This window comes from Thunnus maccoyii, chromosome 7 (assembly GCF_910596095.1).
Source record: "Thunnus maccoyii chromosome 7, fThuMac1.1, whole genome shotgun sequence".
Lineage (NCBI taxonomy): Eukaryota > Metazoa > Chordata > Actinopteri > Scombriformes > Scombridae > Thunnus > Thunnus maccoyii.
The window spans coordinates 13,231,788-13,258,585 of record NC_056539.1 but is presented as its reverse complement, the minus strand read 5'-3'; the positions used below and the strand labels follow the sequence as shown (position 1 = coordinate 13,258,585).

At 42.2% G+C, this 26,798-nt stretch overlaps 1 protein-coding gene across 3 annotated transcripts in view; it reads right to left on the bottom strand.

Annotated features, from left to right (window-relative positions):
* Window positions 1-291: 291 nt before the first annotated feature.
* The window catches only part of sema6bb (sema domain, transmembrane domain (TM), and cytoplasmic domain, (semaphorin) 6Bb), a 126,731-nt gene continuing 100,224 nt past the window's right edge, over window positions 292-26,798 (bottom strand). For all 3 annotated transcript variants that reach the window (XM_042417739.1, XM_042417742.1, XM_042417741.1), the window contains exons 16-17: window positions 23,997-24,055; window positions 292-3,576 (exon numbers count right to left, since the gene is read on the bottom strand). In XM_042417739.1, the coding sequence (XP_042273673.1) occupies window positions 2,669-3,576; window positions 23,997-24,055 (967 nt within the window). In that variant the 3' untranslated portion in view covers window positions 292-2,668. The remainder of the gene's footprint in view (window positions 3,577-23,996; window positions 24,056-26,798) is intronic.

Here is a 26,798-nt window from a genome sequence, read left to right as displayed (position 1 = left end):
TAAAAATCACAAATTTAACTTCGGAGGAAGCGAAGATGAAAAGTTAGCGTGAGAAAAGGTATGTGTGGTGTGGTCAATTGCATGAGTCTCACGGTCAAAGTGTGAGACTTGGCAGCTCTGCTGTCCGGCAAAAAAAACAGTCCCACACATGAACCCCCGTTAAACTGCAACTTGATGTGTTTACAGTTTGGTTATCGAAACATAATGTGTTTATTAGTGAGCTTTAGAGATGTTGGTAGGTTGATTTTGTTGCTGTTTTTTTTGTTGCTGTTTTCAATCTTTATGCTAAACTATGCTAACTACCTGCTGGCTGTAGCTTCATATTTACTCTATAAGCATAAGAGTGGTATCGATCTACTCATGTAACTCTCAAACTCATCAAGACAGAGAATAAATGTAAATCCCAAAATGGTGACCTATTCCTTTATACGGAAAAGAGGGTTTTACAGGGAAAAGTATCGGCACCAGTATTGAAAAGTTTCAAACGACAGCCATGTACAGCTATTTTTATACATTGAGATGTATTGTGTGTGTGTTGTTAGTATTTACCACCTACCCTAGATTCCCCTCAGCTAAGCAGTGCCTAGCTTCTCCACTTTTAGCAGCACTTTGTATACAGCATAATGGTTTAAATCTATTGTATAGCGTGCACTGCCTCCACACAGGGCAGTAACACTGTAAGCATGGATTTGTGAATGTCAAGCAAAGGGTTGCTACACAGCATTAATGGCTCAATAGCGAATGAAACGTGGTTAGAAAACAAAAGAAGGGTGAGAAGAAGAGTAACAATGATAAAAGCTGTTTTTTGCACTCAATATGAGTAACACAATCATCGGTACAAACCCAAAGAGACTTAACACACACACAAGCTGACAGACTGACACACACACACACACACACACAAAACACCACCATGACCCAGATGAACTAAAGCTATCTCTGGATCTACATTTGAATCAAGAACGGATGAGAGCAGACAAAAAACAGAAAACATCAAAAGATCAGACAACGGAGTGAAAGAGTAACTCCACACCCAAGTATACCCATGCCCATCTGTTTTCTTTATCCCGCTTTTGTTGGGAAACACACTGAAAGACAGACAGAAAGGGATAAACCCACAAGGGATTACCATTGTGACAGTTAGCAGTGTCCCAACCCTGGCCTCACCCTCAGCTCCTCCCTGTCCTGGCAAACCGGTGAATCACCAGTGTGGGTGAAGCATAAGATGCCCGTGCCTGTTGGGTTGTATCTCACATGACGGATGGAGTTGCTATCCTCCTCATTGATATTCTGCTAGGCTGTGGTGCTGGGCTAGGTCCCTGACTCTTAACGGCTATTTGTTGCCGCAGTCTCCCCCTGCTTCTGGGGCACAAAGAGGCTCAGTGTCGGGCAGAAGAGGCTGAATGGAGCTCCCAAGCGGCCGGGCCTCACAGCCCAGTCAGACAGCCAGACAGCCACAGCTCACATTCCCTCCTTCAAATGGACTGCGGAGCCCGGGGAGGCTTCAGGTCAGGTCAGACAGACCCGGGCATACTGAGAGGCAGCGAGGGAGGGAAGAATGGAGGGGAGATATTGTTCCTTTTCCCAGCACCTTGCTCTTTCTGACATCTCTCAGCTTCAGTTTACTTTGCTGAGAAAACAGTGATGTATAAAATATCAAATTAAATTGGCTTTATTTTCACCCTTACTCGTTTCTTCCTTATTATTGCTCTCTTTCATTTCATCTTGGCTCTGTCCAGCATTGCGTCTGAGGTACTGGAAATCACACAAAAAAATCACACTGGGAGTCTCCACCCTTCACTATCCTCTGATAAACCATCCAAACGTCTGATTGGAGCTTCAAAGAAACCCATGATAAACTGTGTTTGTCTCTCTGTGATTGTTTATAAAAAGGGAAAATAATGTTAACATCAACTTCCTCCTTAGAGAACCTTCATTATATAGTTATACTTCACAGTTAAGACAGGACACTTGTTGGGGTTGTTGTGGCCACTCACACACACGCATACACACATACATACTAACGCATACACACACTGCATGATTCAGTGAGAGTCGCTGCCCTCTGGCACGGCTACAACAGTTTTAGTCTGATATTGTCTCATCTGAAATCCAAAGTAAAGCACATTGTTGTCTGCTGGATGCCAGTGGCACAAAAAAACACAAAAGCAGAAACAAAATTTCACACTCAAAGAAGATCCATGGTGTCAAAACAGTGAACAAAATGGTGGAGGGAGACCTTTCACATTTGGTGCTGTGAGCGAAATTGTCATTTTTTTTTTTTTTAAATCTCCACTCTGTCCTTTAGAGAAGATTCCCTTTCCTTTTGCACCCCTCTCTTTACCTTACTGTTTGTCCTGTGGTGTCAAAGTCATGCTCTGTGGGTCATACCACTATCAGAGCAGAGGGGTGCACCTCAGATTAAGAGGCGAGGAACGGAGTCGTGGAGAGAGTGTTCTCCTCTTTTTTAACTCTCTCTGTTTCTTTTCTCTCTGTCTCTCTCTTCAGTCAGCTGAATGACGTCAGAACATTGAATGACAGTGAGAGAGGACAGACAGGGTAAGGTTGGACCGGGACACGGAGTCTGAGGGGCTAATTTATTCCAGTTTACTGTTGGAGGAAATGGGTTTTCAGAGAGAGCTTGCAGTCAGGGCTCACGTACTTCACCTCACTGGCCACTGGGGGTGCGCTCTCCCATGTTCTTCACTAGAAGATGGCTGAAGTCAGCCAGTTCTCCCAGCCCTCGGGGCCCGTGCATGTCTGGCCTGATGAGGCCCTGGCGCTGGGAGTGATAGGGCGCCCCATTGTTGCTGTTGTAGTTGAGCGCCTCGTGACTCCAGCGAGGCTCCCCATAGTCCATGTGGGGAGTGGGAGCGGAGACCACCCTCCGTCGGTCGGGGGAGTCCTGTGGTGTGGCGGGGTAGATGTATTCTCCCGCTGAGTTCCTCAGGGTGCCGGTGGGACGGCTGCCACCGTGCTCCCCTCTCTGGGTGGCTAAGATCAGGTAGCGCTGGCGCTCCGTGTGCGGGGGCAGCACAACTTCTCCTGGGTCCTCTATCCGGACCATCCCTCCTCCCCCTCCACCTCCGTGCAGGAACTTGGAGCTCAGGTAAATGACAGAGTTGTTGGGGCAGGGAGTCCCCACAGCAGTGAGGAAGGTCTGGCTCTGGTCCCAGTCGGTGTCTGGGAGACGCATGGCCCGTTTCTGCTGCAGTGGGGTCTGCTCTGGGGTAGGCAGCAATCCTGGGTCCATCTCTCCTTTCGGCCACCCGTTGGGTGTGACAAAGGGGTTGTCTGCTTGCGAACGGCGCCTCTCACCACCGCTGGTTCTTGTTACGCTCATTACTGACCCGCTGCGGCCCTGTCCCAGCATGCTCTGCTCTTTGTCACTTTTCCGGCGGGCACCGTTGGCTCCAGTGCTACGGGAATGGCGGTGGCGGTGACTCATAATCCAGCAGACGGTCAGGCCAGAGAGGATGGCTCCTGTTGCGAAGGCTGAAACAGCAGACACCACCAGCAGGTTTACAGACACCAGTCCATCAGGCTCCTCAATGAAACTCTCTTGGAGAAGCATTCCTAGTAAGACACAGGAAAAAAGAGATATAATCACACACAAAAAAAAGGCCTACTGGCAGAACCATCTAAAAAGCATCAGTATTTCCTGTATTAAACATGTGGGAGTTAACAAATGGCGAGACAAAATGGCCTATTTTCTCTTTCCCCTCTGTGGGTGGGAATGGTCACATGCTTTCCAGGCAAGGTAGCTCTGGCTAATTGCCTTCATTACGTAAAGTGGATGGTGATTTTAATAGCTGTAATAACTGTCTTCCTGATTGAGAATAGCTCTCAACCCTAACATGTTTCACAACATTAGCTTTATGGGGAGAGATGCCAAGTCTGGCATTAATGTTGAGTACTAATTTTAAGTTTTCATACAGACATATCACATGAAAATCAGTTATACTTCTCATTCATGTATTTTGATTTAAAATGACACACGACTATCAATTAATCTTATATTTAACACCTATATTATCCTATTAAATGTTGGTTCATGTAGAAATAAAGTATATAAGACTGAACTTTTTTTCCTTACTGAGAATATATTAAAAAAAACTACTTGTACTCCTTTTTGCTCAAATAAATATGCTCATATTTTTCCTTTTTACATCTGTATGTCCAAATCTTTGCAAGGATGAACATAAAGCACCGTGTTTATAGATAAAGGGTACCACATCTGCAGACAAGACCATGAATTTTAGTATTTTTTGTGAGAACATGAGATGCGCTCCCTCTGAGAGAGCGGTTTATGAATTATTGAAGATATGAATAAAGCAAGACCACAGAACAGGCTGCCATGGATCAATTAGGAAAATGCCGGAAGAAAAGTTGTTTTTTTCTGTGTGAACTCCTGGGACCAACACCAACGAATACAATGAAATTGTGCCAAGGGAAGCAGATTGGAGAAAAGCAGAGGAAGGAAAGTGGAGGTTGTTACGGAGAGAGAGAGGGAGAGCGAGAGAGAGAGAGGGACAGAGAGAGAGAGAGGGAGAGAGAGAGAGAGAGAGAGAGAGAGAGAGAGAGAGAGAGAGAGAAAGAGGTTGCCTAAAGCAAACTGGAACATTTGGGGCCTTAGACAAACATAGTAATAGTTGTTAAATTACAACAGCGATAGCGGCAGAGGGAGGACTGTCTCCATAAGGACAGCGAAATAAATCCTTTCTCACAGAAAACAAATGGAAGTCATTAATAGACATTGGGAGCCACTTACTCACTTACCCACAACACAGAGAAGGAGCAGGGCAAATAATGGAGAAGGAATGAACATACAGTGAACATAAACAAACATACTTTTATTGTCTGACAAATTCATTTTTAATGGGGACAAATGGTGCTGCTGGTTGTGGTGCAAATGCTCCAGTATGAGACAGCCCGGTGGTTAATTAATGTGGCCTGTGGCTTTGTAAAATAAAGTGTTACTCGACACATTGACATTAAGCTTGGGGAATGGCAGCTTAAGTCTGTGAGAGACTACTGAACTGCTGTGCAGCGCCAGAGGTGCTTTTGTACATATTAAAGGGGCAGTTCACCCAAAAAGACAGTAAAGACATTGTCTACTCTTACCCACGGGGCGATCCATCTGTCAAGTTTCATGTGATTTTACTGAGGTTTGAGCATATCTGATTGCACCAACGGGATAGGGCTCGATAATGGTTTGTGTGAGTCAAGCCCACACGCGCATACACAAAAGTCACCTTTGAAAAGCTCTACAACAACACTTCTTTTAAAATACAATGGCAGGGATATGAAAGAAAAATGACAGGCTTTGTTTTTAACAGCTCTTTCCTTACGTGAGGAGATGCTGGGAGTTGAACTTGTGCACCGTAGAAAGTAGTACACACAGTACAAGAATATAAACAAATACAAATACAACACTGAAAAAAAAGTCTACAGTCTAAAGTCGTACTGGTGGCTCTGTGAGGTTGTACTTAACCTCAGCATGCTAGCATGTTCTCAGTGACAATACTAACATGCTGATGTTTAGCAGGTAAAGCATGCTAATCACTGAGTACAGTTGAACCTGAAGGGAATATTATTAGTTTTATACGTATTTGGTCATGAACAAAAGTAATTGATGAATTACATTGTGACCTGATGATGGCAGCAGATGAAAAGGGAACACCAAAGTCATTATAATTCATCCTGTGGGGGAATATGAATGTATTTGCCAAATTTCATAAAAATCCATCTAATTGTTGTCGAGACACTTCACTCAAAACCACAAATGTCAACCTCATAGTGGTGCTGAAGCCAGGGGATCACCAAAGTCAGTAGGGTTCCTCCTCTGGGGACCATGAATGTCTGTACAAAATTTCATAATAATCTATTAATGAGACTGAGATATTTCCATCTGGACCAAAGTGATGGACTGTCACTGCCATCCCTAAAGAAAAGCTGTCTCTTTTTGTCAAATCATAGAAGCAAAACTCTCACCTAAAAGTTAAGTACGGCCCCAAAAATGATGCATAGTTAATAAAAAGAGTTGAGGAAGATTGTCTGTGTTTTTCTTGTCTTTATTCAGACAGTTAGTTCATTGCTAGGTTGTACAGTATAGCCTCAGTACAGTGAGCCACACACTCTACAGAATCAAGGCAACAATTGTCCAGAATTATAAATGAACTATTCATCTATGGCCCAAATACAATTTAACTTTATAGCTTGGTCAATGGGTTCTCAACACTATCAATGACAGTCCATACACTCAACAAGTTAGCTGTTTCCATTGACTGAAACCCTGCGTTAATCAACTGATCTTGTTGGTCAATCAATGTCCTTTTCAGGACTAATTAGTCCTTTATCACCAATCCAATAAGCTCAGTGATACACGTGGACACAGGCCTTAGTTACAGCCTGTTAATTATGTGACACGGACAGGTCAGCTCACCATCAGGCAAATCCTCCTGAGTAACCACATTCTATCAGCGGGATTATGTTCGGTTTTAAAGCGAAATATGATTCGTATTTGTTTTTCATTTCTCTGTTTGCTTGATGCCACGACCTCCTCTTCCCTCATTTCCTTTTTACTTATTTTATCTTTCTCCTCCATTAACCCATCACTGCTTCTGAATATTAATCTTAGAAGAATGAATTCCCATCTGATATTTTAATCAAGATGGGAAAAGTTTTGGTTTGATACTCCCCTGAAAAAGCCATGTGGCTTGAATTATGCATTTGAAAGTGTTTATTTAACCGAGTATTAAGGTTTATTTAGGAGGTTAGTTTTGCCCAACGGGATGTAAAAACTTGATTGCTCAATATCTAGAAATTGCTCTGAACACAGATGTCAGCTCATAATTCGGATCTCACGACACGTCTTTCCTCATTTTCATTCCTTCATGTTATCACGGGCACACGCTAACCACTGTCTTTGTGTATTCATTTAAGCACCCATGTTCTTCTATGTTTATACTGATTTTGGCATTTGCTCTTTTCTCCTTGGGCAGATCTAAATACATTGTTGGCATCTTTTTACAGCAGCCTAAACTTAGCTCTGATTCTTGCTGTATTTATTTTCACGTTTCAGACCAATATTCAGTTTGGAGTGACTGCCACTTTCAATTACATTATCGCTCCTCTCCTCAATAAATGGGATGGTTTCTGGCGGAGCTGCAAATGAGACACAAAGAAAGGCATTTGGAGGTTACAGCCATGTTCTCTTGTCCACACACGCACGCATTGTGGAGGAGTCTGAAAAGTCGAGTAATGAATTGATTCAGGGCTGGATTTTTTTTTTTTTTTTCAGTAAACCGCAGCCTTGATAACTTTGTAAACAAAAATGAAGTGCTGCAACCACAGAATATTCAGAGCAACGCGGCAACATAACGGGGGGAAAAAACGCAAATCTCCTCTCTCACACATCACATCTGGAATTGTTCTTGCTATAGTCAGCTGTGGAGGTTGTAGATATTTCTCTACAACATTAACTCAACTGTGGTCCGGGCTTGCTGTGTGGCACTTTAGATTAAATTCTGCACAGTGCAATAATACTGCTGTCATCTTCATGCAGGGGTAGAAGTCTTGACATGTGTGTGTGTGTGTACAGACGTTTTGGCTGTGGAACAGAGAGAGACTATCCCTCTCACGATAATGAATGAGGCAAATTTTGCTCAACTGTATTTTTCTCTGAGACGGACACTCGAATATGTTAATTATGTCAACAGTTTCTTCTTTTTTCTGCACATATATGTGTCTTTCTTACACGTAGAGGGAATATTAAGCCAGTGGCAATAAGCTGAAAAAGATGATGAAAATGAAAGGGCGGATGGATAAAGGTTTTGGAGGTGTGTGTTTGTGTGACAGCAGACAGGTTTCCCTGCATCCTACGGAGAGGTGACAGTAGAGGCAGCAGCTTGCACACTATCTCCTTCCTTCAACTCCTTCTCTCCTCCTCCAATTCCTGCTCACTTATTAAAGCTTAATAGAAACCAACGGGCCTGCCTGTCAGCCTGACGCACACTGAGCTGCTTGTCTTGGAGCATCCAGCTCCAATTACAGCGTAACAATGGAGAGGAGAGGAGAGGTGAGGATGGAGAGGAGGGGAGAAGAGAGGACAGGAGAGGAAGTTTGGATTATATAGGTTAAGGAAAAGAAAGGAAATGGAAGGAGACATGGAAGGAGAAGTGAGGAGACACGAGGACATGAGACAAAAGAGGAGGAGAGGTGAAACAGAAGAGGCGAGAAGATGAGAGGAGGGCGTAAGTGAGGATTAAAGAGGTGAAGAAGAGAGAGAAAGAGGAGGAGAGTATGGAGGAGAGAAGAGGCCTATTTAGTCATACAGGAGATGGAACGGCTCTGTTGTTGAAAGAAACACTGATAGGATATTTGTGTGTATATATATATAGGTACGCACAAGTTAACTGTCACATTCAAAGTACAAAGGAGCTCACACGTAGTTTCAATTTTCCTTTGGTATTTGTTTTCCTTTGTCTCTAACCCACTGTCATCTGTTCTTTCATACCCCGGTATCGTCCTTCCCTCCCTCCAATCCTCTTGTTAGCTGTTAATCCTCTCTTCGTATCTCTCTCTTTTACCCACCACTCCTTTGATCACCAGGGGTGGCGGCATGATGGGAGTAATGGCTTAAAAATTCAAAAGAGAAGTAGAGAAACTCTAACTTGCACTCTTTCAAATCAAGGTCGCTCCCGCACGATCAAATTTAATATCAGTGTGATGTTTCTGTTAGATGGCGAATGTGACAGCTGTGGTCATGTTAAGGGGATTGATTTTTCCCTCATGTCTTCCGCTCTCATTTCTCCCTCCCTCCCTACTTCCATTCTGCCGGTGAGTAAAAGAAATTGATGAAAAGCCCTGCTAGCTCCATGTCAGTTGTTAAACATTTCCCTTGATTAGAGCACTGGCAGGAGAGTGTATCTGCTCGGTCCACGTTCACAGTTTGGCGGCGCTTTCGACAATGGCCTGTGAACATGTGTGCGTGAGATAAAGAGAGAGAACCAGATGAAAGTGAGGATGATTTTTTTTTTAACCAAAAGATAATTATGCTCAACTACAACTTGGGTCTACGTTTTGCAGTTTTGGCCATCATTTCTATTGGATACAATAATACTCTGCTCATCAAAGTAGAGTGCTGGAATCTGGGAACAATGAAGTCTGACAGGCAAATGAACATCAGCATTCAGATGATCAGACAAGTCGACGGTTGAGCCAAAGTACCTAAACTACTGAATTTGGAGGTAAAACTGAAAGTGAGCATATTTCAAATGAAGGGCGTAGGCTTGGTTTTAATTTTAGTCTTTTCCTTGCTCCCACACATACAGTAAACACATAAAAACCTTGAAAAATGTTAACCATATTGATGTATTTGCTAATATAACTTGCCTTAAACATGACTTGTATCCTTGTTGTATCATGTTTTTTTCTCTTTTTTAAAACAGATATTTACATTTTATTACCACAACTTTGAGACTAAAATTAATATTTAAAATTGACATGATACATTTTCACAATAAATATAACATATATATATATATTTAAGAAAACAAATGCATAAAAACATGTATGTAATGTACTGCTCTATTTAATCCAAGTATCTGCTGTAAACCATTATCAAATCTCACCTGAGACTCTGTAGCTCCATCCTTCTTTCAGTTTGTTGATTTTGGCTACAAACCAAGTTTCCTGCAACTAATAAACTGTTGGATTGATAACAGAACATCTTATTAGCTAAACTTAGCTGTTAATGACGCTTTGGTTCTTCTTTAAAAAGAACCTGATGTCCTGATTGTGGAGCATTTTCAACAACAGTAACGACATTGTACACCTGAAATCTAAATATAATATCAACTGACTGATCTTAGTTTTGTGGGGTGAAGAACTTTTTAATTCCATGATGTTTGAAACATTTTAACTATAAATAGCTTCAGATTCATCGTTAATCACAACTCTGCTCCTGCTGTGCAGCTTTGGTAAAATCTGTAAAAATATTGGTAAGGACGATTCAGCAACACCTTGACCCTATCGTCCATACCCAACTCTACGCCTATGCTCCAAATGGGCAATTTGTGTATCCAGGCAAAATATCAAGTACAACCTTATTGTTACTGATATAAATGATGACCAAAACTATCAAAACAAGACCCAGTTTACAATAAACTGGAATTATTTTTCATGGTAATTATGTTTCGCTGGGCTCTACACTGTTGTTGTTACTGTTACTGGAAGTGTTTGCCACTTTGAATGTAAACTAATTAATCTGGGAACTATTTGGAGCTGCCTACAGTTCGATAAGTTCCTTAATCAAAAGCCAGGCGAGGGAACTTTTATGCAGTTTGAGAGCTGGAATACATGTATTAGAAACACAGCACATCAAAACAGAACAAAGAGATTTCACAGCATCCCGGTGGACCTGTCGATGCCACGAGCGCACACTTCTGAGCTTGATAGGTTACGACTGTGTCAGCGTACAGCCACTGATCTGAGCTTTCATCTCCAGAATCCACCATTTCTCTGCATGTTAATGTGTTTATGCGCACAGTGATGGCAGGGATGCACGTGGCAAAGCATGTGCGTCGTAGTGTGAATAAGTGTGTATAGATGTATGAATATGTGTGTGTGTGTGTGTGTGTTAATAAGTGTGTGCACTTGCTACACCCATGGCTCAGTGATTTTGCTCATTATCCTCCTCTCCTTTTCCTCTGTTGAAAGACTGCAGCCGTTATTTTGTCTCTTGTTTTTAGCACATCTTCCTCCTTCCCACTGACTTACTCTTATTTTTCTTTTTTACCCCCTCAAATTACTTTTCTTCCAGCACATACAGTATGTATCTCACCTTATTTTCCCCCCCAACTCTTCATCTGTCTCTGTTACACACAAACATGCAGCACACCTCATGTTGTGAGCTGTGGAGCTAACACCGCTGTGTGTTCAAGGATGGAAAGAAACCGAGGAAGAATTAAAACGAACGCTGTAAGGCTCCTTACTTGGACTTTACCTTGCTAGCTTGTAAACCTTGTTTACTCTCGGGATGATTGTAAAACCATTTACAGTCCGTCCCTGACAGTGTTTTCAGAGCACAGCTGAGAAAAGCTGCTGGAGAGTTCTGCACGACTCCCTGGTAAAATATATATATATATATATATATATATATATATATATATATATATATATATATAAAAAATATATATATATATAAAAAAAATTCCCCCAACTTCGGCTCCTGAGGGCCGGTCAGACGTGCCTGACTGATCAATATGTTAAAACATTTATGCACACCAGCCATGTGTTTGCAATTAAAATTCCATAAAATCTCCACGAAAAAACCTGCTGTTAATAGATTCAGGTCTATTAGCGAGGGCAGATCAGGCTTTTGGCTGGCTCAGAGTCAAGGTTTGCGATGATGACTGCATAATTACATACCTGCACGACTCTCTTGCTGCCTATACATTTCTCTCTTACACCTCTCACTCTCCCCCAGCAGCTATCTTAATTTTTAACTCTATTCTTCGTCATGGTTTCTTCCTCACTTTCCGTGCTTATTGAAAAATCTCTGCTTGGGGTAAACAAGGTAAGTCTAGAGTTGCTTTGGGGAGCGCCACGTGTTAAAATCATCAGAGGGGGGCAGACTCCCTCCTGCTGCCATGTAATCAGCTACAGGACTTTTTTTTCCGTTCCCCATAAATGTTTTTTTTTACAGCCTATGCACACGTGTTGCTGTCAGGAATGTTTCTCATTGAATTTGTGGAGTCAATTATATCGGGAGTCCTTATTTTCCCAATCTGGTCAACCTTTAGCGAAAGGCAGCTTAACAAGGGGTGAGTCTGTCAGCAGTTTCAGCTGCATCCAACCCAAACAAAGCAACCGAGCTGTGGTGGACACTGTGGTGAAATAAATTGTTTTCCAGAGTCTTTCTTGTATGAGAGTCCGTGTGCGTATATGTACATGTATGGGTTTTTTCAGTAGGACTCATTCCTTACCCCCATATCCTATGACTTACAGGTTACGGTGTTGGCTGTGCTTTCGTTAGGTAATTGATATCCTCGTTTTAGGTGCAAAGCCAAAAGCACACTGTGGAGAGCAATAATAAATATTCACAAACATGTCACAGGCAATAAATTGGAGAGCGGGCCCACATAGCATTAGTCTAACGATCTGCCCAGAGGGTTCATATCTCTCATTCCCAAATCACGAACCAGGCGATTTCCACTTAATCTTTCTCACATGCTACATCCATATATCACATCAGCTATGTACGGCACTATACTGTACGCCCACCAGCTGCAAACACATGCCAATTTGTTTTTATGTTAACACCCCCCTTTGCTGAAGTGTTGGACTCATTCCTGAAACAAATTTCTGAAGGTTTAACAGAATGAGTAAACCATCAGGCCTCATGTCAAGGCTGTACTCCATCTGGGTGGCTGATTGAAACTGCTCTCACCCCGTTCGTTCAGCCGCCCGCCTGTTCTGTTAATTTACAGGCCGTCCTTAATGAAACGTCTCCGCTGTGACAAGGGCCAAGGCCGCGCAGGTGGACGCGCCGGTCAGGCCACATCCTGAGCTGAACAATCGCTCAGATTCACAGCACCTGTCAGCTGACCTGGACTGAAGAGAGTTTAAGGTGATCGATACCGAGGTGCAGTAACAAACCACGGGGGTGAGAGAGATAGGAAGAGTCTGACTGACAGACAGGGAGAGAGAGAGAGAGAGGGAGGAAAATAGAGGGTGAGAGAAGTGAGAAAGAAAAAGAAAACGGGGAGAATGTGTTGAGGGAAGAGATAGATAAATGAAGTGAGAGAGAATGAGATTGAGACACAGAGTGTGACTGAGTGAAACGTGTGTGAAAAGTGAGTGTGAAAAAAGCACAGTAGTGTTATTGATGTGTTGCAGAAAGGAGGAAAAGTGTTGTTTGATGCAGTGAAGTTAGAGGAACTCACCATGGTCAATTTCTGTCTGAATGATAGACACAAAAACAATCCCCAGTGGTCTGAGCAGAGAGTAGTTACAGTACTCTGAATGTCACACAGCAGGACTCTCTGTTAAGGCATCACACAGCACCTCCAGGTCCTGCCCGCACGCTACTGGACAACTATTACTCAGCACTGGTCACAGACCTGCCACAGGCCCTTATTTTTCCATCACTATGTGGTTTGTGTGTGTGTGTGTGTGTGTGTGTGTGTGGGTGTGGGTGTGTGTAAGTTCAGCCAAATTCCTTAAATTCCAGTGTCTAGTGTTAAATTCTGCAGATACTAAGATGAGACCTTGGCTTTAACTGGTGGTGTGTATTGTCATGGTCACAGTGTGTAGTTGTGTGTGTGTGTGTGTGTGTGTGTGTGTGGAAAGGCTCTGGGTTGCCTTGTGCAATATTTTAAGTGTCGATTTTCAACACACACACTGACTCACATGCAGTCCCATATATATTTGTTCAATCGTGCACAAACACACACACATACGCACACTGATTTTGCTGATGTTTTTGGGACACACACTTTCAGGCTTTTTCCAAAAAACACATAGTACTCTCAATTTAGTCATTGGATTGTAGTCAATTTTAGTGTAGTTTTGGTCAAAATATTAACCTTAATTTAATCTACTACAATCACTGAACATTTCAGAAAATGTTTAGTGTAGTTTGTTTGTGCAGTTTTGAATTTATTTGTCAAGTTGTATTTGACATCTTTGCAATCAAGCACCTCAGTAATTTGAATGTGCCCTACAGTTGCAGTTTGTCAAGGTTGTGGCCTTATGCTTATGATTAACACAAAAAAAATCAGCAGCACTGATACCAGACATTAAAAACTGCACCTGTAATTCAAATACTATGTACCTGGAATGGTGTAATATGTAATGACTTAAGTAAAATTGTAAAAACTGTAAAAAATGAATTGGTTGTTGCAATGGATTTAGGGTTTAAAGCATCCTTAGTTGTAACAAAAGCCACCTTTGGATTTGGATTTGATTTATATGCTGTAAGGATGGATACTAATTTTTGGTTTTAATGTATGTTGTTAAATCCAGGAATTTATCTGTTTAATTTGTTTACTTAAAAAGTCAATCTTCTTTTTAATTACTCAGAGGGACTCTGGTGCAGCTCATTTGCATTGCATTTCTCCATTTTTCTCTTAAATTTCTACAACCTGAAGCATTTTCTGAAATGTCAAATTCTGTAAACAGTTGCGATGTTGCAGCATGAAACAAAAACAACTTTTGAATGTGTGGGGACATGAAATCTGAGTGAATATAAGTTCAAACAGATTTGCTTTGCTTAGGAGTTTGGTGTGCTTTTTGGGAGGAAATCTGTAAAAAAAAAAAAAAAGAAAAAAAAATGTTGATTCTGTATTTATGCGTACAAACCTTACCACCTAAAATCTCACTTCACCCAGTCCTTGAAAGTTAGCAATCATGAACGCATGTGCACAGACACATCTATCAGCGAGGATTCGTGGCTCGGTGAGGGGTCAGAAGTTGCCCTGTGTTTTTCATGGCTTCCTCTGAGGCTCCCACTGTGTGGAAGGAGATGTAAGGAGCAGAGGGAGGACTCAGGGGAAGAAGTCAGATGAAAGAGCTGAAGCCCTTCAGGAGTCCTCGCACCTCGCCAAGGCTGAGGCTGCTCTTCTTATCTCCTTAGAGCTTGCTAAAAAAATTCCTCATCTCTACACTGAAAACTGCACACGCACCATACAGCATTTCACTTCCTTTTTTCCTCTGCTATGCCCACATACACACGAGTCCTCATATTTCATCAGCCAAGCCTCAGTATTCACTGAGGGGATCAGCTCTGTTCTTCAAGCCTCTCAGAAGCTCCTCGGGGTGGGAGAGATGTGTGAGTTAGAGCGCAGTCTGGCATCTGGGGATGCACAGCTACACACCACACTTCCTCTATCTCTGCTTGTCTATTCTCCGTCTCCCTCACGCTCTCTCTGCCCTTGGTGTCTGCCTTGCAAGAGTGACAGCAGAGGGAGTTAGGAGAGGAGGAAGGAGGAAGGACAACTGTGGCGTCAAGGTTACAGATCCCTCTCACAGTCTGAAAGAGGAGACTGCATCAAACAAAAATGAACTAATGTGGCGAAAGCCCCCCCCACCTCTCTCTTTCTTTACAGTTTCCTGTCCGTTTCTGTCTCTCTGTTGGAGTTCAAGCTACAGGGCAACACATTTATCATCAGCAGACTTAAAACCCTCTGCTTTAACTAGCTGCCTTGCAAATACAAAGAACTGTGTCGGCTTTATGGGCTCCCCCCTCCTAAGCTTCAACTCAGGCCCCTCTCCAAACCGCAGCAATTAGAATGGAATTAGATGAGACCACAGCCGTAAATTTGGCAACAAATTTTCTTTCCTGCACAAAGCTCCTCAGAACATCACAACCACCAAAGAGAAAGACAGAGTCATTCCTGGCTCTGCGGTGATCGTCATCCACTCTAACATGACGCCACAACAAGGAATCTCCAATCTGCCGTCGCCTCATTGATGTTTCAGTGGACCTCAATTACGGAGTGATTGCATCCCGCTGTTCCACTAGTCAAAACACTGCCTTTCTTCAGGAAATATTTTCACAGCACCATAATTGCTTCCATCTGTAGCTACACTGTGGCAACACTAGCTATGTCATTACGGCTGAGTGAGTTCACAGCAAAAACGGGTGGCAAATGTGTATGTGTGAGTGTGAGCGTTTAATGTGTGTCGGTGGAGGGCTTGGATGCGTGCATGCTCTGCTTTTATCAGCAGACGTTGCCACAGAGGAAACGGAGATTTGAGAATAGTGTTGAGTTGGAGCAATGAGAGAATGTGTTGAAGCAGGAAGTCTCTCTGCAGCAAGAGCGTCACGGACACCCCCGCACAACGCCTCTTACTCCTATTTGATGGCTGGTTTAACAGAGTTGACTTAAGCTGATGAACTGTCTGTGCAAACACAATTTGACTTGTTCCCCCAAAAGGCCTGCAAACAGCAAAATAAAATGAGGGCGTGTTTGGCTTTTTGCTGCTGGAAGATTCAGGCGCTTGGCATTTCTGAGGCTGCGGGGTCCCGACTAAATGATTTTGGATGTAAGAATCTTTTTCCTTTAGAGTTAATCGACCCTCATGGCAAATTAAAAGAGAGAAGCTGGAGGTTTGACAGACCACTTAGGCTACGTTTATGCTGTAACCGATCTGCCTGTCAGTAAGGGTCACGACCTGGAAAAACTCAAGCCAGCCAATCGACACGTCGTGATAACCTGCCGTAAATGGATCTGACATCCTACACCGTCTGTCGACGCCCGAACCGAATCTGACTCATTACGCTGTTTACAGAAACGGTTTATATTACCTGTCACATACACATTCACACATGCTCACACACACACAAAAAACCCAGCAGTTCAGAGTTAGTTAGGTGATTTTTGTCAGCGGAGTGTGTTCTGCTCAAACATCATTAAACTAAATCCAGCACAAATCCAGCTGCAGTTTGTCACGCTGACTGAGTTGTCCACTGTGAAGAGCCTACTAATTTAGAGGGCACACAAATGCTCACACAGAGACATTAATGGCTCCATTTTTCTGCAAGCAGAATCACAAGTGCAAAATTCTGGATACAAGTGGGTGTGACCAACTAATTTCTGCATTTTTAAAGCCCAGGGGTGCACAATCCTGCCAAAGCACAGTACAAACTGAGAAAGAGGCTGAAGCAGAAATAAATATTTTATTAGTAAGCGGAATACTGTATCAGCAGGTGGAGTCAGGGCAGGATTCACTAATGGCCAATCACATCAGGTCTGACTGTTTCCTAATGGGCCAGGAAACATCTCCAGGAGGTGCAGACCCTAAACAGAGGGTACAAACCACCCCAATATGTTTTTCAGCACTCAAAATACAGTTCCAATGGCAGATGATGTCCCTTTTTAAAGGATCAAGCTTGTTTTATTTGATATTTTCAACTAACCATTCCCCTCAAGAGACTAAAGTCAAATATGAATCTGTCTGCTAACACATATGATCTGTTGTCTGGTTAAAAACACACAAAAGAGTGGTACTGTTACACTGGGTGACCTGTTTATTTGTCATAATCAACATGGCGAGAGTTGTAGCAACTCTGCCACTGCCATTTTCCATCTCTGAGCAGAGATCAGTGACAGGCAGATGTCACGCTACGCATTGCTTTTGCATTTATATTGCTTTGCTACTTTTATGAGCTCAGAGGAATAAACTTTCTCTTTCGGGGGAAATATGGTGCTTGGAGATTTGGTAACAGAAAAACTTTCCAGAGATAACTGATAGATGCACACCAACTTATATACTCCCAATAATGTTACTGTGCAGTACAAAGGGGATATGTTTGTATTACATATGCACATATGTAATCAGTCTGATGTGATAGAAAAGCTGAGGAGTTTGTGTGTCTATTTTGTTAGATCCTGGTTGTGTCAGATGTATGACAGCAACAGGCTTATACAGTACATCCTAAAAGCAGTTCTAGATAATAACATTGATAGGAGTCAAATAATTGAAACTCATGAAATACATGAACGTCTTTTAATGTGATTTTGGAAAGGTTTGTATGTTTGTGTTAACTAAACCCTTGAAATTTGCTCTTTGTGCTTGTGTTTGCAATAAAATGTCATCTAAACAGGTGGAAATGCAGAGTTTCATGCCAGAACAGCTGCCGCACTTCACCCCCCTCTGTTTGGAACCACAAAATTACCGAACAAGTTGGCCCTCTCAATGTCTACGAAAGTAGAACACATAGACTAACAGACATACGCATACACACACACACACACACACACACGTAATTGAACCCAGATATTTCTCTGACCTCATCTCTTTCATCAAAGTGTCCCTCCCACAACACATCGGCTCAATTAGATGTTGTGCTTCCAAACTTCGCTTTGATCACATCGGGTTTAGAGGAACGGCATGTCTCTACATACTAATATTTGATGTGTGTGCGTGTGTGCGTGTGTGCGTGTGCGCGTGTGTTGGGGGGGAAGGGGGGTGATCTTTGTTTTCTAATAACTGCAGGACCACAAGGCGAAACCCTTAGCTGCACTTCTTTATGCCTATGATCAAAGTGATCTTGCTCTGTAATCCTCGGACATTGAAGAAAGGCATTCTTTTAGCCATGGTGTACGTTATGCTCATTTAATTCACTTTTATGAGAAATGAAGAAAAGTTGAGTGATGCAAGATAAAGATGTAGATACAAGAGTAAAGTAAAGAGAAGGGCAGCCGCTCTGTGATATACGAAAAGAGAAGATTAAGAGGATACGAGGCAGGTGGTTTACATCACCGAGACAGAGTTACAGCTTGGCCACGAGCCCACTGAGGAGGCCAGTGACAGCGCTGTGACACAGTAGACGCCGGTGGCACTCTCAGTCCATTTGTCACACCAGCCTGGCCCAGCACCCATGAAAACAGCCACTTCTCTCTCTTTCCCCTGCACCTCCCTCCATTGTCACAGCTTTGATCCACCTTCACTGCAGTCTCTCAGTTTCCTATGTGATTACTCCACCACCGTGCCTTTCTTTCCCTCTATGACCTCACTTTTTCTGTCCTCTCTTCCCATCACTCCGCTTCTTTTCTTATTCACCCTCATGACTCCACACTTCTGATCCCCTGAACCGTTTCACCCTTTCCATCCTCAAAGTTTGCCTTCTTCCTATGATCTCTCAATCCCTTACTCATTCTTTTTGCTCTGCTCTCTGCTTCCTTGATCTGATTTACCCGCCATCCCCTCCCCATCCTCACTCTTCTCAGCCCCCCATTCCTTTCCCCTTGCAGAATCACCCTTGATACCTATTCGGCGGCCATCAGCCAGAGGAGAGATGAAAATCGATTCTCCTTCCAGCAACTGCTTCTCTCTGGCTAAGGAGAAAGGGGAGGCAGTTAGCTGGGCTCTAAGTAAGGCCGTCTATCCATCTCCCTTTGAGCTCTGACGACAATGCTGCTCTGAAATCAGTGTAGCACTGACTGCGACTTGAGAGAGATGAGGCTAGAGGGAGAGAGGAGACACTATAGAACAGCAGAGGAGCTGCGACTATGGCTCCTTTTCTGACTTTAGCTGCTTAACCAAAATTAGTATTTTAAATACCTGTTCAGACTGACTTGAGATCTGTATGAAAAAAAGGCCTCGTTTTTTTTTTTTTTTTAATGAAGCTAGTCCATTGACGCAGCAAACACAGAGAGCTCTGACTTCATCTGCAATAAAGTTGCCGCAAGGCGATGCAAAGTCCTCCAGCAAGGCACTGCATTGGCCAATCAAATACACAAAGGTGCTCATTCCTGATAGATTACTTTGTAACGTGTAACATATTTACCATGCAATCATTCCGAAAAAAGATAAAATAATTGCTGATGTGATAACTTTCCAGAGTTGTAAAATCCTGTCTCATAATATTATTATGCCATTATTATGCCAAAACACTGCACAGCATCTGATAAGCCTTTAAACTCAAACTGGTCTTCCTGTATTGTATTTCACATTTTGCTGGTACCTGAAACAACAACCAACCAACGCAGCTTCTTGTGGTCTTTTAACCTTAAAAGACAGTTCACCTTTAGCGGTACCTCAGCAGGCAGACAGTTTGGGTTTTATTTGGCCAAGTTTGGAGATGTCAGAAATTTCTGCTGTTACCATTATAAAGAAGATGAATGTTTTTTTGTGGGGCTTACAGCACTGAAAAATAACACATTTCTATATTTTAACAGCAACATCTTTCTTGAGAAAATGTTATAACATTGGAAAAATGTCCACATATGGACTCAAAACACTTGAAGGAGTGTCCAAATATATACAACAGGTGACAAAGTGTCCAAAATGTAAAAACAAAAGTGAACAATTAGGTCATAGGACTGTTACTAGTACAACTTTCCAGGAACAATTTCCAAGCTTAATTGTTTCCCACACCCTATCAGTACTCACAGAGGAGGATACAGTGAGATGGGGCGAGAGAGAGAGTGAGCAAACCTAAAACCAAAAATAAACAGAAACAGAAACTTTATTTTATTTGCTCCGTATGTCATTGTGGTTTCTTACTAAGTTTAAAAACACCCAGGCAGTGACCGCACATGGGTTTAATGTACTTCTGAAGCCTATGTTGGTTATCTCTATACAGATATATACATGTACATACAGTACATACATACACCTACTGCAAAAATAGCCTATAATGTTATATAATTATTACGTATCTTTTTCATATTGTTTCCTCACAGCCTGGTATCTAATGTTCCAAGTCCCTGTTTTGGTCCTCAGACCTCGGGTTGAGAACCCCTGATTTAGGTGACCCTTTACCCTTACTCATTACTTCATACATAACCATAATTTTCTCATTAAAAATCATGTTTAAATTATGTCATATTTTTATGATTATCAAATGTTGAAGGCAGTATGAAATTTGATCGAGACTGGAGACCAGAGAGTGAAAATTTGGTTTTACATCCAGCTGCAGAGAGAGAATCTTCCTCGAGGAAAGAAGAAAGCGAAGGGAGGGTGAAAATGAGATTGGTGAATTTCCCCAAAGAGAGATGGATAGGCCAGACAATATCTCACCTCACATCTGCTGGGTCAAGATACTGACAGGTGGAATGAGTCCAATATAGAGATATGAAATATTCAGCAACCAAAAGCCTTCTGTCTTTTTCACCAATCCAAATCCCTGTGGAGTTTGTTTGCTGTTGTGTGTGAGCATCTGTGTGTGTTTGTAAGTATACACATTTACATTGTACACGGAGAATATGGCACGTAAAGAGGAGCACGGAGAGAGATGCTGACAGACACATATAGAGAGGGTGTGCAGACAGTTTTCAAAGTCTTAGCGGTGTCAGTGACAGTTTGTCATAACAAGCCCGTTGAAGCTGCACCTCTCTGTCTTCCTCTGACTGAATATTGGGTTTGCAGATAGCTGAAAGAATCTTTGCCTTACAAGAAGTGCTGTCTAAAGCCGTTTTCTCATATGAACTCCGGACAATGTCCAGAGAATCAGGTCCAGACATTGTCCAGAGTTGCCCTTTCACACACATGTAGCACACAACAGGAGATTGTCCATGCCAGACGTGTTCTCACCTACTGGAAATACACCGTTTGGTTTAGGCAAGGGGTGGCGCTTGGATAGAGCGTGCAGGAGGTAGGACATGATGGAAAAAGTATGCTGCAGAAATCGCAGTGTTTTGTTTACAGCACATTGAAGATGGTGGACGAGGCTACCAATTCATCTGTAATGATGACTGTTTTCGCGTTGATAACAATACTACATGTATTTGGACATATCTGCAATCAGCGAAAGAGTGGAAAGCAATATACAGGCAGCAGTTTTGGTTTTTGCGCCAGTCATATAATAGAAACTTCATCAACACACCCACTTGCTTGCTGTGAATTCTCCAGACAATGACCTGCTCTATTCACACACGGGCTCAATCGGACATTACATGGATTTTGTACAAGGGAGCTGGCAGGATAAAGTCCATTTAATGTCTGGTCCGACTCATTGAGTCATTTGCATTCTCACATACAGCTCCTCTGGGTAATGTCTAGATAAGTTCAGGATTGCAGTGCATGTGTGAAAGGGACTTAAGTGTTGGTGGCAGCCATTAGATAGATGCTGGCTCACATTCCTGCAATGCCAACCCGGCAGCTCTCGATCATCTAGAGACATGAGAGTTCACCTCTGTCAACGGAGTTCAGCTCGGGCAAACATGCCTCGGAGCTCAGAAATTCCTCAAAGGCAGGGCCAGAGAGCGGGACAGTACATCTTTATATGACATCGGTCCAAGAGGAACAGACACTCCAGGGCGCTGCACAGTCCAGTGAAGAGCCACAACTTTCGTCTCTGTGTAACAGAGCTATTTGATGAGTACAAATCTGAAAATTAACATTCTACTTTATATTTGTGGCCATTTTGAAGGAGCACTCCACCAATTTTTACACGTCAAAGTCAATTTACTACTCATGTCAAATACTAGACAGGCTGTGAAACGGTTCTATAATTTCTTCAGCTGCTTTGGAGGGAGCTTTGTCAAGTATAAAGACTGACTTTATTGAGGTACATTATGGTAAATGTAGGATCAAATGTTTTTGGCGCTTGTCCCAGGGTATTTGGAGAAACCTGACATTGTATCTCTAAAGGTTCACAAGGTTAAATATGACTAGGTAAAAAAAAAATCTGATCTGGCGTAAACCAAATTTGCATACTTATTATGACATTAAATATGATCATTTTACTGAAAAAAGTTTATACTTAATCAAACAAAAAAAAGTTCAAATAAGGCCTGGTATACTGTGCTGCCTCTTCATTTGGATATGGGTCACTACTCTGCTTGTGCAAGTGACGTTTAATTTGTCAAGTGTGCTTTTCATTTGTGCTTTGTATTGGAAATTTTGTGATCTGCCAAGTAATTTAGTGATTTCATAGGGGCTCAAGAAGACTGATGCATGACCCCCACATCTAGAAGTGGTTTCCTTTTGTACTAGTCTTTTGCACACGGATATTTTATAAAGGTGTCTTATTATCCCATAGGGAATGGGCCACGAGATGGCATGACACTTGAATTAAATTCATTCATTCGTTTATTCACTAGGGATTAAAAGTCTGTTTCTGCTCCCACCTTTATGGAAGTGACATGTTAAATCACTGGGGTACTCCTTTAAAGATGGTAGACATCTAACAACCCATCCACAAAAACCGCGCTGTGAAAATCTACAGTGTGCAGCGAGTGGAAAGCTGTGACTACACCTTTAGTATCAGTGCCATTACTTTCTCTGACTTCCCGGACCTTGCACCAGAGGTCAAGACATAACAAGTACAGAAGAGGATCCAGGACTGGAACTGGAACAGTCCATTAGCACTAAGCATGAGTAATTATGTACATCTCTCACCCACTGGTGTAGTACAGAAGTGGAGTAATGATCATAGAAGTTGCAGTTTTAATTACAAGCCTCCTGCATAACTGTATGTATTTGCTGCAGAGGAGTTCTTGTGGAGCAGATATAACGCAAAATAAAAATGTATCTACAGATAGATTTTTCATCTAGTATATGATATTTTAACTCACAGGAATCACAGAATCACGGGTTTCTGTTCAGAAGCAGGACCAACAGCTTGAATGCAGTCCCCCACATGTGCTATAAGGCACTACATATGGGCTCAATGAAGACAAATAACTAGCTTTACTTCACAATGCGAACAGTAAGCATCAGCCATCAGTTACAGCACAGAGGCCATCCCCTGTGGTTTGGTGGTCAGAGGACCTGAAGTGAGAGAGCAGCATCAAACAGGGCGCCCATCTGAAACAGGATTAGAGTTGTTCGCGGTTCCGATTATGCAATATTTATCTGTTCTTTTCTCAGGGAGCACGGCACATGAACTCGGGGAACTTTCAGAAGCAAAGGATTAATTTGCACGCATTGGAATTAGCGCTCAGATCAAAGAGAGGGGGTGTCATGGGAGTATCCAAAACCTCTGTGTGTATCTAGAATAGAGATTTCGCTTTGCTGTGTACCACTTCTATTTTCATAATGATATGGAGAGAGAAAAAAGGGAAACATCAAGGGGAATTGAAGCTGGAGTAGAATATAATTAACCACTTGTATATGCAACAAAACCTAGCAGACCAAAGCAAAGATAGCATACAAGTAAGGACAGAGTAAACAGCGAGAGGAACAAAGTTAGCTAAAACATACACAGGGATTTTCTTGCCAGCTCGGAGACAAAATGAGACTAGCAGACCGCCTTCGTGTTGGATCATGGTGGTTACTCCTGGGAGAAGTGAGATACTACAGAGCATCGAGGTGAATTGGGAGTTGTCTCTGTGTTTATTTGTGGATTTCCTCCCGTATAAACTGAAACTAACAGGCTCTTCCTCTCTTTAAATGTATCGTTGTTTATCATGAAGATACACAAGTTATGTAAGGATCTGGGGCAAAGACAAGAGAAGTATTAGCTAGCTTTAACACTTGTGGTCAAACACACACACACACACATACACACACACACACAGACTGAGAATCCCTCTTACCGTCACAGTCACCCAAGTGGGCCACGTTTCCCTGTTCAACATCTTGCTCGAACGGCAGTCTGCAGAGGAGAAGGGACACAGTCATTAATCAGAAGACACAGAGGCACGGCGACTCAGACACTGACACACAGCACAGATCCACTCTGATAGAGGAAAACTATCTCAATGTTACAGCAGAGGACACGTTACAAGGGAAAGCATATATCTCTACAAGCTCCTTTAACACTTAGATTGTAGGAATGTTTGTTTTTATTTTGAGATGCCAATAAGTGTGAGAAAAAAAGAAAAAAAAAGCAGGAGAACTGAAGAGCCCCTTGAGCTCCTTAATATCCTGCAATAATCACCATTGTAATTTAAAGATAACTATTTTTGCCTGCAGGGTCATTAATTAAGCAAATTAATGCACTGAATTGCAAATATTTCTAGGTCAGCATTGTCTTCACTTTAGATATTTGCAGCGTTAATAGAAACTTAAAGTATTAACTTCGACAACTTGATCCCTATGGTTCTCATGTGGGGAGTACATGTATATAAAATGACATTAAACTTCCCTCTGTGTTCACTGTACTGAAATATCTCTCTGCCTGTAACTGCAAAATCTGTGTACAATTTGCACATCCTTTTTTGTAGGCCTGCCTCCAAGCTGCAAACTCAGGGACCAAAACAATCTTGTCTGCCATGTTGTTTTCTTGTATTCGGAAGAAAACAAGTTTCAAGATACGATGTTAGAATCAGATATTTAGCGCTGCTGAGGCCAAATAGGAATTGTGGAATTACGGTAAACCAAACAGCGTACGGAGGAGAACGTTGACGGTGGAGCTACGTTACAGCTGTACCCAGAAGTCTGAGTTGTTTCAGGAAAAATCTATTAATATGCATCGACTTCACTTGTTTTCTACAATTCTACAGAATGCTGACAGATCTTATTTCTACAACTCTATCCCTATGCTTTAAAACTCATTTCCCATTTGGGCAGCGGAGGAGCATGGAAAACTCAAAGGACAACAACATATGATGGAGTGAGGGAAGCAGACAGGAAATGAGAGCAGCATACAGACCAGGTGCTCACAAAGAAAAACACAACCGCTCATAGTCATGGCTTGTATCAGTGAAAACAGCACCAAGTTGCCATGGACAGACTGAGTAATGGTGTGTAGGTGTGTGTGTACGTGCGTACACATATACGCACAAACGTATGCATGTAGGCTTCATTCAGTAAATTTACAATGAAGGCCATTTCAGTGGAAATACCTGTAATTAAGTGAGCTACTGTGAGTAAAACATGTCTTAGAGAGTAATAAAGGAACAGCTTGATGTTTATTAGATCAATTTTGTTAATTTTCTAGTTGATATAGGTGGAGATCACTTATCACAGATGTGCAGACTGTCACACTTGTTACTTTGTCTTGATCTATTATAAAATGTAAGTCAAAACCAATGAAGACACTTTGGATTCAAATGGGAAATCTCCAAATACAAGTAAATAACCATTTACAGTTTTACATAGTTCAACAAGCCGTTTCACAGAAGCTTCATTTGACCTACAGACAACCTTTAAAGAACCAGAGCTCGAGCTGCCGGTGGATGCTGAAATAAGCTCGTTGGTACAAGTGACTGAGAAGTCCGTATTCTGCAATTAGCTAAAGGTTCAGGCAGCGGCGCAGCCAACATTTGTGCTTTTAATGGCTAGAAAACACTTGTGACAAATGAGTCCAACTGTGCTGTGAACCTGCAGTGGTTGTCATCTTAATAAAGAATAATGTTTTGTGTTCACTTGGCTGCCTCTCACAGGCTGTGGGTCATTTACTTTGTATACGTTAGCTGTGCCAGTGGGTCTGCCTGTGTGCGTGCAAGTTTTCTTTACAGTGCTTTTTATTTTCCCAGGTACATTGGCTCTACATTTAAAGACTTCATATTAAACTGAAAGTGATATAGACCATATTTTTCTGTGTGTGGAGTACTCTGGACAGTGTTTAGTGGATGAGATTCTAGTCTCTTTTTTAGTTTGCTATGTAACAGTGTTTTGTCACCATACCCTTACTGGAAGAAGCTGAATAAGGTGAAAAATGTATTTTATCACCTTCATAGTACAATAATAGCAGGACAAAATGAACCCAGGATAGTCATAAACACACATACAGCAATAAAACAAACCATCTTTCCTCCCTCCCACACTTTTATTAAAAAAACAAAACATATCTTCCTCAGAAGCTGCCAAATTTTAATCTAACGTTATATGTCGCTAACTGCTTAGCTTTCCTCTGGCGTCAGTTTGCAAAGAGAGGTTGCATTATTCCACAAAGAGGAAATCCACAGTAACTCAATGCAAAATCGATTGCCGAGTTGACTGCCCTTGGTAAATCAAATCAAGACCAACACAGAGACCTTTAATAGTATAAGCAGGCAGCCTGAGGTGGTCTTTAAGGCCCATGTTGTCTGTTCTCTTGGCACTACACCTGTGTTGTGAAGGCGTAATTCAATAAGCAGCCTGACTAAGGAGAGATTTGATTTCACTGGAGGGAGGCAGCCGTGATTGGAGGTTAGCTGTCAAGACGGGCCGCCGCATTTCAGTAGCAGGAAGAGAGAGAGGTCACACAAACACACACACTCACACTCACACACACTCATGCAGACATCCAAGCAGATACACAAATTCATTCACACACCCAGACAACACACTGTCTGGGTGTCTGCATGCATGTGTATAACCCAGACATTGTTACATGACAGAGAGACAAACACAAAACCTCACACATCCACACACCCACGCAGAGTGTTGGCCGCCACCTGATAACAAGCTAA